The sequence below is a fragment of the Heptranchias perlo genome, chromosome 7 (genome assembly GCF_035084215.1).
Source record: "Heptranchias perlo isolate sHepPer1 chromosome 7, sHepPer1.hap1, whole genome shotgun sequence".
Taxonomy (NCBI): Eukaryota; Metazoa; Chordata; class Chondrichthyes; order Hexanchiformes; family Hexanchidae; genus Heptranchias; species Heptranchias perlo.
This window is the reverse complement of record NC_090331.1, coordinates 89,438,387-89,450,771: the sequence shown is the minus strand read 5'-3', so window position 1 is coordinate 89,450,771 and position 12,385 is coordinate 89,438,387. Positions and strand designations below refer to the sequence as shown.

General features: G+C 45.5%; 1 protein-coding gene across 1 annotated transcript in view; it reads left to right on the top strand.

The window, feature by feature from the left end:
* The window catches only part of LOC137323950 (INO80 complex subunit D-like), a 110,708-nt gene that overhangs the window by 82,780 nt on the left and 15,543 nt on the right, over positions 1-12,385 (top strand). The window contains 3 exon segments of the mRNA XM_067988095.1: positions 1,842-2,066; positions 9,778-9,887; positions 11,333-11,466. Of these exon segments, the coding sequence (XP_067844196.1) occupies positions 1,842-2,066; positions 9,778-9,887; positions 11,333-11,466 (469 nt within the window).

The following is a 12,385-nucleotide window of genomic DNA, read 5'->3' as shown; positions in this document are numbered from 1 at the left end:
CACCTCCACCTCCCCTCCCCGTTCCTCCACCTCCACCTCCCCTCCCCGTTCCTCCACCTCCACCTCCCCTCCCCGTTCCTCCACCTCCACCTCCCCTCCCCGTTCCTCCACCTCCACCTCCCCTCCCCGTTCCTCCACCTCCACCTCCCCTCCCCGTTCCTCCACCTCCACCTCCCCTCCCCGTTCCTCCACCTCCACCTCCCCTCCCCGTTCCTCCACCTCCACCTCCCCTCCCCGTTCCTCCACCTCCACCTCCCCTCCCCGTTCCTCCACCTCCACCTCCCCTCCCCGTTCCTCCACCTCCACCTCCCCTCCCCGTTCCTCCACCTCCACCTCCCCTCCCCGTTCCTCCACCTCCACCTCCCTCCCCTCTCATTGCGCTAACTCGTGTAAGGGAGTCTGTAACCTTATCGATCCCCACCACAGTGTAATTGTGCGCTGTGCTTTGGTCTTGGCTCACACATAACTGTGATATTGTAAAATATATGTTAAAATGGCAAATAAAACTGGACGTACTTTTAGATTTTCCCTCCTGCAGCGAAATGCAGAGGCCCTGTGCTATATAATAAATGTTATTCCTTTTATAAAATGCAACAAATGGCCATGGTAATGTAGCACGTGGCTTGGATTTTCAATCCTGGAGATTGAAAAAGAAATTTTGCTTCCAAACTTTTGGCAAAAGAATGTTGTGTTTCTCATCTCTTTTACCCACCCGCCACCCCGCAAGAAAAAGCTGCAAGGAAATTGTCCAGTGCTCAGTTATAAACTTGTAATGATTCATTCATCACTTCATTGATGGAAAACCCTCATCATCTCATAAGCAGCTCTTCCGAGCAGCTAGTTTTAAGCGTGGTTTTGGCTGAGAGGAGAGAGAAGGTCACCGTCCTAATAATGTGCTACAGGTATACCCCTCAACAGAAAGTGCTATCAGGCTGACACTCCAGTGTACTGAGGGAGCTCTGTATTAGCGGGAGATGCCATCCTTCAGAAGAGACGTTAAAACCCATCCTCCCGTCTGCCTGTGCTAGTAGTTCAGGTGAATGGCCGATATTCCTCCCTGAACCAACAGCGCCAAAAGTACATTAACCGTCCGTTTGTCTCATTGCTGTTTGCAGAATCGTACTGTGTGTGGGATCTTGCAGTGCGCAAAATGGTTGCCGCATTTACCTAGATAATTCACCACACTTCAGAGTAACTCGTGTGTAAAGTGCTTTTGCTGAGACGCTTTGGAAATACAAATCTTTAATTTTTTCTCGTGCTTGGTGTGCCATGACTTATTAATTAATATACACACACACACACACACACACACACACACACACAGCTGCATTTAGTGACACCGCCCCGATGTAATTAACAAGATTTGTAGTTGCACCGTCAGGAAGTGGGAGGACAATAATCACCCAACACTTTGCCTGGAATGCCTAATTTGATGCAGTTAACACTACCAGCTAGGACTGTACAAGGGGCCTGACTCTGGAGCTCTTCCATTATACAATTCTAACTGTATCCCCGGCACTTACAAATGCATTCAGAAGAGATAGTGAGAAACACCCATGTGCAAAGCGAGAATAAAATAAAGGCTGCATGTAGTTACACTACTGGTACAATTAACAAAGCGGTGTAATGTCTCATTAGATGCAGCCAGGCCGTAGACTGGCAGTTACTCCATTGAAGTTCTCCACTGAAGTTCACTGCGTGGTTAAATGCAGAACTCAACAATGTATAGTGTATGCGTGTCATCGGCCTGGCAGTGGTAACGGTATTCACTCCGAATATATATTTACGTGGGTTTCTCTGAGGGCAGGAGGGTTAAACTTTGATTCCGTTCTTTTGTGCAGCCCCGAAGATGAGGCGACGAGCACGAGAAGCTTGAGAGTGACACGGCTCTGCACTTACTTGCAGCACAGATACATGCAGCTCTGTCGCGTGGAGCGAGCAGCGGCACGCCAACAGAGGTGTCGGCACGTCTTCCGGAGGGCGCTACTGCAGGCGGCCAGCAACGAACCCGACTACGCCGGGCAGCTGCTTCAGGAACTCAGAACGGCGCCCCCCACACAGACCAGGTCAGCCACTGTGCGCAGGCTTCACTTTAAGGAGGGGTCGGTCAGGGAAACGATCTCTTGGTGGCATCTTCCCAGAGGCCATTACGATCAACAAAAACTGGCCCTTTGGGAGGCTTGTATTGAACATAATGGCCAAAAATAGCAATGTCTCGAGCTTCCAACATTCAGAATAATTTGTTATATTTTTAGCACTCTAAAGCTCTCGCGTTCTTTCTTTCTTTTTCTCTCTCTCTCTCTCTCTGTCTCTCTCTCTATAATGACCAGTGTTCCTTTTAAAACCCTTGGTGGTTTTGCGTTGAGTCCTGAAGTTCTCCCTCTCGTGCTTCCACCTGCGTGCTAAACTCTTATAAGAAACAGGAGTTCATAGAATCATAGGTTACAGAACAGAAGGAGGCCATTCGGCCCGTCGAGTCCGCGCCAGCACAAGTGCAGAATCTTTCATTGGACCATGGTAATATAACATCCTTGTCCCTGAAATCTTTAGTCATCCTCCTCGGTCCTTAAAGGGTGAACGTTTTCTCCCCCCACCCCCCCCCCACCCCCGACTTCCTTGATGGCCTTGTGGCTAAAGGCACTGCCCAGGATAACACCAAACCACACAGACTAGAAAGTGCCAGGTTCAACTGCACTTGCAAGATCGATGATGAAATTGAGGTGTTATTACTTATTCATTGGGGTAGGGGGGAACCCTAAATCTAAATGCTATGGTACAGGACATTTTGTCTGGATACTCATGGGAACTCTCTTGTTTTTGGTCCCCTAATATAGCAGATGCAGCGCCCAAATTGTTTCCCATTAATGGACAATTCTTACATTTTCAAGTAAATTGGAGGCATGGAAAATATTTTTACCAGTTTTTTTTCTTTTAAGCTAAGTGGCGTGAATTGTCTGATCGAATTAATATGGCAAAATGGCAGAGCGATTGATACAAGAATTGACGGTGATCAGACTGACCGTGCAAGTCCGCAAATCAGAGATCATAGTTTTGCTGACCATTTATTGAAGTCATTGGGAATCGGGGAAAACTCTCCAGTGGCTGGAGTCATACCTAGCACAAAGGAAGATGGCAGTGGTTGTTGGAGGCCAATCATCTCAGCCCCAGGACATTGCTGCAGGAGTTCCTCAGGGCAGTGTCCTGGGCCCAACCATCTTCAGCTGCTTCATCAATGACCTTCCCTCCATCATAAGGTCAGAAATGGGGATGTTCGCTGATTATCGCACAGTGTTCAGTTCCATTCACAACCCCTCAGATAATGAGGCAGTCCATGCCCGCATGTAGCAAGGCCTGGACAACACCCAGGCTTGAGCTGATAAATGGCAAGTAACATTCACGCCAGACAAGTGCCAGGCAATAACCATCTCCAACAAGAGAGAGTCTAACCACCTCCCCTTGTCATTCAATGGCATTACCTTCGCCGAATCCCCCACCATCAACATGCTGGGGGTCATCGTTGACCAGAAACTTAACTGGACCAGCCATATAAATACTGTGGCTACAAGAGCAGGTCAGAGGCTGGGTATTCTGCGGCGAGTGACTCATCTCCTGACTCCCCAAAGCCTTTCCACCATCTACAAGGCACAAGTCAGGAGTGTGATGGAATACTCTCCACTTGCCCGGATGAGTGCAGCTCCAACAACACTCAAGAAGCTCGACACCATCCAGGACAAAGCAGCCCGCTTGATTGGCACCCCATCCACCACCCTAAACATTCACTCCCGTCACCACCATGTGTACCATCTACAGGATGCACTGCAACAACTCGCCAAGGCCTCTTCGACAGCACCTCCCAAACCTGCGACCTGTACCACCTTGAAGGACAAGAGCAGCAGGCACATGGGAACAACACCACCTGCACGTTCCCCTCCAAGTCACACACCATCCCGACTTGGAAATATATCGCCGTTCCTTCATTGTCATTGGGTCAAAATCCTGGAACTCCCTTCCTAACAGCACTGTGAGAGAACCTTCACCACACAGATTGCAGCGGTTCAAGAAGGCGGCTCACCACCACCTTCTCAAGGGCAATTAGGGATGGGCAATAAATGCTGGCCTCGCCAACGACGCCCACATCCCATGAACGAATAATAAAAAAAGTAAAGGCAATATCCTGGTGATGGGTAAACAAATGCACAAATATGACTGAACGCTCGTCGTTACCATGATTAAAGGAACAAACGGAAGAAAAACTGTGCTGCAGTCTGTCACTGTGCTGGTGGGAAAGACTGCAAGCTGCTCAGCTCTTTGATTAACCCAGGAGAGTGAGTGTTCCCTTTACCATAGGTTCTGAAAGCGCCTGGTCCAATTCCTTGTCCCTGGCCAACATTCCTCCCTCAATCGATATCACCAGAAACCAATTAATCTCAATGCTATTTGTGAAATCTGGCTATGTGCAAAATGGCTACTGCATTGCTATCGTAATGGTCGTGGTGAGATACCATGTAAATGCTGGTCTTTTTTCTGTACTGATTTGTCTGACCTCACCTGGGGCAGCAGTTGGGCTGCCCTGGGGCTAGAGAGGGGGAAAATCCGCCATGATTCCTGATATTTAAAATATATATATATATATATATATATATATTTTATTCTTGGGATGTGGGCGTCAATGTACCCATCCCCAGTTGCCCTGAGAAGGTGGTTATGGGGCGCCTTCTATTTGGTACAACTGAGGCCACTTCAGAGTCAACCACATTGGTGTGGGACTGGAGTCACATACAGGCCAGACCAGGTAAGGAAGACAGGTTTCCTTTCCTGAAGGACATTAGTGAACCACTTGGGTTTTTAGGACAACTTTTCTGATACCAACTTTCCATTACCAGATTTTCTTTTAAACTTAGTTCAAATTTCCAAACTATCTTTGTGGGATTTGAACTCCCATTCTCTTTATTCAAGCCTCTGGGGTTACTAGTTCAATAACATAACCACTACACTACTGTGCCCAATACGTCCAAATTGTTGCTGACCACTGATTGCTACCTAGTGACTGCTGCTGGAAAGTGAGCGTGCAATGACAGTGGGGAGAGGAATATTGTGCGTGATGTGAGGGGTGGTGGGGCAAAAGGAGAGTGAGAGCTCCCAGTAGGACTCATTAAAAATCAGACTAATTACTGTTAACGTCAACATCTTTTTTAACTTTTGTAAACGTTTGCTTAGAATATTTATCTTTTAAACAATGATTACTGAAAAGCTCCTGAAGGGAGGAAATCATCCTCAATAAACTATTGAGCTTGACGGTGCAGAAAGCTGGATTAACTCTCACGTGCTTTGCGTTTAAAGCATCCCTGTTTAAGGATGATTGAAGTTTAGCTCCCTCTCTGTTTGACAGAGTAAATCATCCATGATTCTCCCCAAAAAAAGCCTTCAGCACTCCTGAGTTCAAATAAGAATCAACAGTTAATATTTTCTTGTAACAATTTTCCTGATGGGGATGCTTTTTTTCTCTCTGGTGCTGGAACTATTTCAGACATTACAATCTGTGTCGACCGGCAGTCAGGTACTGACAACACGGCGAGACTTCTGAACTGCTCGTTCTATGCATTTGTCTATGCACTGGTCCAAGAATTGTTTTCTTGGACCAGTTGATCTCCCTTGACTTTGCACACAGAGTCAAGAGCAAGTGTAGTAGTCAGGTCAGTCGGGTTAGAGGGCAGGGGATTATTGGGCCACGGCAGGAGTGGAGGGGAGGGGAAAAGGAGGATAGGAGAAGGGGGAAAACATGCTCAGTGGAGGTGGGGGGAAGCTAGGTGAGTCAGTAAACATGCCCATTACAGCATTTTCCCACTTCATAGAAGGGCTTGCGTGCATACAGATAGCAATGTTAAATCGACTGTATTAAAACTGTTCATCTCTTAAACACCTAATGATCAGACTCGTTTTCAGCCTTTCTACTTGGAGGTTGCCACAATTGTTGGGTGTGGAGTTGCATAGCTATTTGAAACGGCAAGGGTAGCAAATGGTGCTTTGGCATGAATCATTACCTTACATTACTGCCACTGAAAAGATCCCTCACAGCGCCCCCTACAGGCGTTACAGGTATTTCATAGAATCCATTGACCCACCCAACGATTTTAATATATAATAGGGTTGGGGGAAGTTGAGGAGGAAATCTTTTACTGTTCAGCCGATTGCATTGAGCACTAGGGCTTGTTAAACTTCCAGTTAGTTGGCTTTATTTTGGCCTTCAACCACCTTAACAATGCAGGGAGGGGAGTCTGAAGATATTGTTGCTGGTATAATGCTCAGCGATCTGCTGTGTTAAACCGCTTAAATGCAGCAGCTTAATATGACCTCAGAGCTGTATGTGGGTAATGCAGCTTTTTTGCTAAGTGGTTGTATCATTGATTCCCAAATGGAGCAGTCACTGAGATTCTGAGTTCATTCTACTCAACAGCAGGTGTCTGGATCAGGATTATACTTGGATCAGGAGTTCTGCAAACTAGGAAATGTGTAAATATTTGTATTACAGGCCATTTTATCCACCTTCATTAATTCAAACCCAACACAAGGATATTACACAAGTGATTAAGCTTGTGCTGTGCTTTGTATGTAAAAGTCAGTGATGCATTTATTGAATGCAGTGCGCTGATCAATCAGTTTTGGGGATGCTATGTTTGGTACTGCATTTTGTATTGAAGTGTCATGCTCAGAGAAATTCTATACAACGAGACTGAATAGGGACAATGAATATAACAGCAAGGAAGTGTATAAATGACGCATTTATACAAGACATTGGTTCAGCCACAGTTTTGAGTATTGCATGAAGCTGGGCACACCCCATTATAGAAAGGATATTAGAGCCATGGAAAGAGTGCAGCAAAGAATCACTACAGTGGTAGCAGTTGTGAAGGTAAGCTTGGAAAAGTTAGCTCATGTTTCACTGCTTGGAGACGGTTAAGGGAGGATCTAATGGAGATTTTCAAAATTCTGACAAGTTTTGAGAGGGTAAATCGTGATGGTTTGATGAATCGCTAATCAGAGAGCTTCGACTCTGAATTCTTATGAGAAGAACGCAAGGGGAAGTTATTAGAACATGGGATGCTTTGCCATAAGTGGCAATTGCGGCAGAGACTATAACATCATATAAAGGGGAATAGGACTAGTATTTGAAATGTAGAAAGATACAGAGAATATGCAGAGAAATTAGAGTAGATAATTCTAGTTGAACCCAGCACAGGCATCTTTCTCTGTGCTGTCAAATCAATGAATGGAAAGTGATTTGGTTCATTGGAATTGTGTCGATTTTTCCCTTTTGTGTGTCTGCAGTGGATGTAGAGCGACGACTATAAATGTGGCTCATTTGGAGTTGCCTCTCGGAAGTTAGGAGGATATCTCCAAGAGCTCAAACCGTGGGTTTTTAATAACACTAGGTGGTATTCCTGAATGTGTTAAAGACCTGTGGCGTACTCATCGACATCTGAAGAGTCTGTATTCGGATTGGAAAGGGGTGCAGTATCAGACAGAATTGCAGCTGGGGTAATAGGTGATGAAGATCAAACTGCATTACAACTGGAGACAGAATGAAAACCAGGAGGTTTTGACATAGGGTGAGAAAGAGAGAAACCAGATACAATTCTACCAGAGTCAAATCAGACCAGACAAGACAAATTACAGCCAGACAAGGGAGAGAAATAGATTGAGGTTGGCGGGGGGCGGTGGGGGTTTGGTGTGTGCAGGACGACAGGAGAAAGAACAACGGACAGGATTGAACATGAGGAGAGGAGGGGCAGAGACAAGTGGAAGTTCCGAGGATTATTAGAGAATAGAATCACGATGCGGGTAAGAAGAGGAACAATAGAATCATAATGGCTGCGTGGATCCTAAATTGGCTGAGGGTCAGAGAGCAGAGAGTCGGGGTGAACGGTTATTTTTCAGACTGGAGGGAAGTGTACAGTTGTGTTCCCCAGGGGTCACTTTTTGATACATATTAATGACCTGGACTTGGGGTAACAGGGCATAATTTCAAAGTTTGCAGATGACACGAAACTCGTAAATGTAGTAAACAGTGAGGAGGATAGTAACAGACTTCAGGAGGTTATAGACAGACTGGTGAAATGGGCAGACACAGGGCAGATGAAATTTAATGCAGAGAAGTGTGAAGTGATTTATTTTGGTAGGAAGAATAAGGAGAGGCAATATAAACTAAATGGTACAATTTAAAGGGGATGCAGGAACAGAGACAGCTGGGGGTGTACGTACACAAGTCTTTGAAGGTGGCAGGAAAAATTGAGAAAAGGCATATGGGATTGTTGGCTTTATAAATAGAGATATTGAGTACAAAAGTAAGGAAGTTATGCTAAACCTTTATAAAACACTGGTTAGGCCCTAGCTGGAGTATTGTGGCCAATTCTGGGCACCACACTTCAGGAAGGATGTCAAGGCCTTGGAGAGGGTGCAGAGGAGATTTACTAGAATGGTACCAGGAATGGGGGACTTCAGTTATATGGGGAGACTGGAGAAGCTGGGATTATTCTCCTTTAGACCAGAGAAGGTTAAGGGGAGATTTGATAGAAATCATGAAGGGTTTTGATAGAGTAAATAAGGAGAAACTGTTTCCAGTGACAGAGGGTCAGTAACCAGAGGAAACATATTTAAGATAATTGGCAAAAGAACCAGAGGCGACATGAGGGGAAAAAATGTACTCAACGAGTTGTTATGATCTGGAATGCACTGCCTCAAAGGGTGGTGGAAGCAGATTCAATAATAACTTCCAAAAGAGAATTGGATAAATACTTGAAGGGAAAAAATTTGCAGGGCTGTGGGGAAAGAGCAGGGGAGTGAGACTAATTGGATAGCTCTTTCAAAGAGACACGATGGGCTGAATGGCCTCCTTCTGTGCTGTTTCATTCTATGTTTCTATAATAGAATCCCAATGGGGATGAGGAAGAGAGCGATTAGAATCACATTGGGTAATCACCTACCTGTTCAGGTGGATCTTGACGATCCGGTGGCACTCTTTTTGAAGAGGAGCCTGGGGGTTCTCCCAGCGTCCTGGCCAACTTTCGTCCTTCAACCAATACCACCAAAAGCAGACTCACTGGTCATTCATTTTGTTGCTATTTTCGGATCTTGCTGTGTGTAAACTGGCTGCAGATTTTGCCTATGCAACAACTGTCACTGCACTGCAAAGTAATTCATTGTGTGTGACACGCTTTGAGACGTGATCACTGCAAGTCTTTCAAGCTGTGGTTCAAATCCATTAGTTCACTCATGCGATGTGTACGTTTTTCTGTTTTTAGGTGGGGAAGGAGAGGAATACTTTGTGGTGGTGGCTTGTGCCCTTAGGTTTATGCAACTCCTGATGATATAGATAGATAGATAAATAATTGCTTGATTTGGACAGAAGGATTTATAGTTTGAATACAAGGAGACGATGTGTATGTTATTTTGCATTTTTTCCCTCCCCCTTTCCCACTTTAAGTTTCTCTGCCACCCACCATACTCCAGCTGAGACGGGCATGTGACCTCTGCCACTGCCATGTAACTGGCTGCCAGCAGATGCACATATAGCCTCCAGTGGTGATTTTCGCTCCCCGTTGGAAACTACTTCAACCCCCAACCCCCGATGGCACGGATCTGGGATCCTGCTTTCAGGTGCCTATACCTTGTCGCACTGTGGCATGGCGCATGGGAATTACTGTGGGACCTGGCCTCGAGACCGGGCTATAATCGGTACTTATCAAGGTTGACTAATCTCACCAGTTGTGTTCTTTTCAGCATGAAGCAGCCAGACCACAGAGTAGTGGAACCAGCACTGTGTACAGGAACCATCAAGGGCCAGCACTGCCCCAACATGTCTCTTCCATACACCAGGCACTGTTTTCAACGTATCCTTAACGCTGTCCCTCTCTCAAACTGCTGACCTGAGTTTACACTGTAACGACAAGGATAAAGAGAAGATCTCTGCAAACAACCACCTAACTATCAAACTGTTCAGAGGAATTGCTGTGTGATTAATTTCTAACATCCATCCCTTTTGTCTTTTGATTTGAGAGCGCAGCTAAATTGATGGAATCACTGAAGTTTTCGGCACAGTAGGAGGCCATTCAGCCCACTAGGTCCATGCCAGCTCTTTGCTGGAGCAATCCGACACTAATCTCAATGCCACACACTCTCCCCATAGCCCTGTGTCTTTCACTGCTTCGAGTGTTTATCCAATTTCCCCTTAAAAAATGCAATGGTCTCTGCCTCAACTATTCCCTGTGTCTAACAACGCTCCATGTGAAGAAATTCCTCCCAACCCCTTTTCCCTCATTCTTTTAAATTGATGATTCCCTCATCTGTGATTCCCCAACCAGAGAAAATAGTCTTTCCCTATTCACCATATCAAAACCTTTCATGATTTTAAAAGCTTCTTATTAAATCTCCTCTTGCCGATTTCTGCTCCAGTGGAAATAGTCCCAGTTTCTTGAGTTCCTCCTCATAACTAATTTCCCATTCCTGGTATCATCCTGGTGAATCTACACTGTAGTTTTTCTATGACTTTAACGTCCTTTCTATAACAAGGCACCCAAAACTACACAACTCTGGCCTAACTATTGCTGTGTACAAATTTATCATTGCCCCTTTACTCTTGTACCCTGTGCTCCTTTTATACAATCTAAACCACTATTAGCCTTTTTTTAATCTTACTTTCACGTATTTGAACCCGAGGCTTCTCTGTTCATCCACACTCTTCAGTGTCTTTCTATCAAGTGTACATTCCTAGTTGCCCCCCACCCCTCTCAAAATATTCTATCTCACACTTGTCTACATTAAATTGTTTGCCCATTCTGCCAACCTGTTTCTTTCTGTCCTCCTGAAGTGCTTTACAATCTTCCTTGCACTTTACCCATTCTCCTACTTGTGTCCTAAGGAAATTTCAATCATGCTTCCTATGCCCAATTCCAAATTATTTATATAGGCAGAGAACAAAATTGGACGCAGCACTGGCCCCTGGGTACACCAGTTCTAACCCTTCTCCAAACCGCTTATCCGTAAAGCACACCCAGCCTCGAGATGGTTATTTCACAGTGCTGTCGTTAAATGAGACCTTTTGTGACTAACTTCTTGGATAGATGACCTTATAAAGGCGCATTTACCGTGGGGCCTGATGTTAAGCAGTCACTGAATAAAAACAGAAAATGCTGGAAAACACTCAGCAGGTCAGGCAGTATCTGTGGCGAGAGAAACAGAGTTAATGTTTCAGGTCGATGACCTTTCATCAGAGCTGGAAGAAGTTAGGGATTTTGTTAAAAGGCAGGTGACGTTTCCTTGACCGTGCGAGATTCAGATATCCTGTTAAGTCGCTCACAGCAGCTGTTCTCAAGCTGCACGGCCAAGTTCGCAGACGGGCAGCAGTGTTCCATTCCAGTGTTTGACATCACGCACCAGACGCCACTCTGCGAAGAACATGCAAAGAAAATGGTAACTATCTTGAAAAACGTGTGTGCTTTTTTATATTTTTATGGTGAACCTGTGGTTATTAAGTTCTGTGCTGGAATGTAAAACCCTCCGTACTTTTTGCACCCGTGTCAATGTCGAGCATTCCCAGGTCAGGGTGATACCAGGGATGAGAAGCTGTAATTATGAGGAGAGGCTTGAGATACTGGGCTAGAAGGAGCTTTCTGAAACATAGAGGACTAAGAGGAGATTTAATGGCGGTTTTTGAAACTATGAAGGGCTTTGATAGGGTGAGTGGAGAAAAACTATTTCCCCTGTTGGGGAGTCAGTGACAAGGGGCCCATCAATCTTATGTTCTCGGGAGGAGAGAGGTTAGGGAAAATTTATTTGCAGAGAGGGTAGTTGGAGGATGAATTGCTTTGCCACAGGGAATAACTGAGGCAACAACAACTTTTATTTATATAGCGCCTTTAACATAGTGAAACGTCCCAAGGCGCTTCACAGGAGCGTTATCAGATAAAAATTGACACCGAGCCATATAAAGAAATATTAGACAGGTGAGGTCAAAGAGGAAGGTTTTAAGGAGAGTTTTAAAGGAAGAGAGAGAGAGGTAGAGCGATGGAGAGGTTTAGGGAGGGAATTCCAGAGCATAGAGCCTAAGCAGCTGAAGGCACGGCCGCCAATGGTGGGGCGATGGAAATCGGGGATGCGCAAGAGGCAGAAACGGTTGCACCCTTTAAGGGAAGAGGAGGTAAACAGATGATACTGGGCTATGGGGAAAGCGCATAGCATTGGGATTAGTTTTGGAATGCCCCAGCAAAGAGGTGGCGCTGCCACAGATGGGTTCCTTCCGCGGTATGGTTCTTCTAGCTTAATGTCAAGTGCAGAGTAAAGTTGCCTATATACTGCTGCAATGACTAGTCCCAGACCAGGTGCAGTCTTC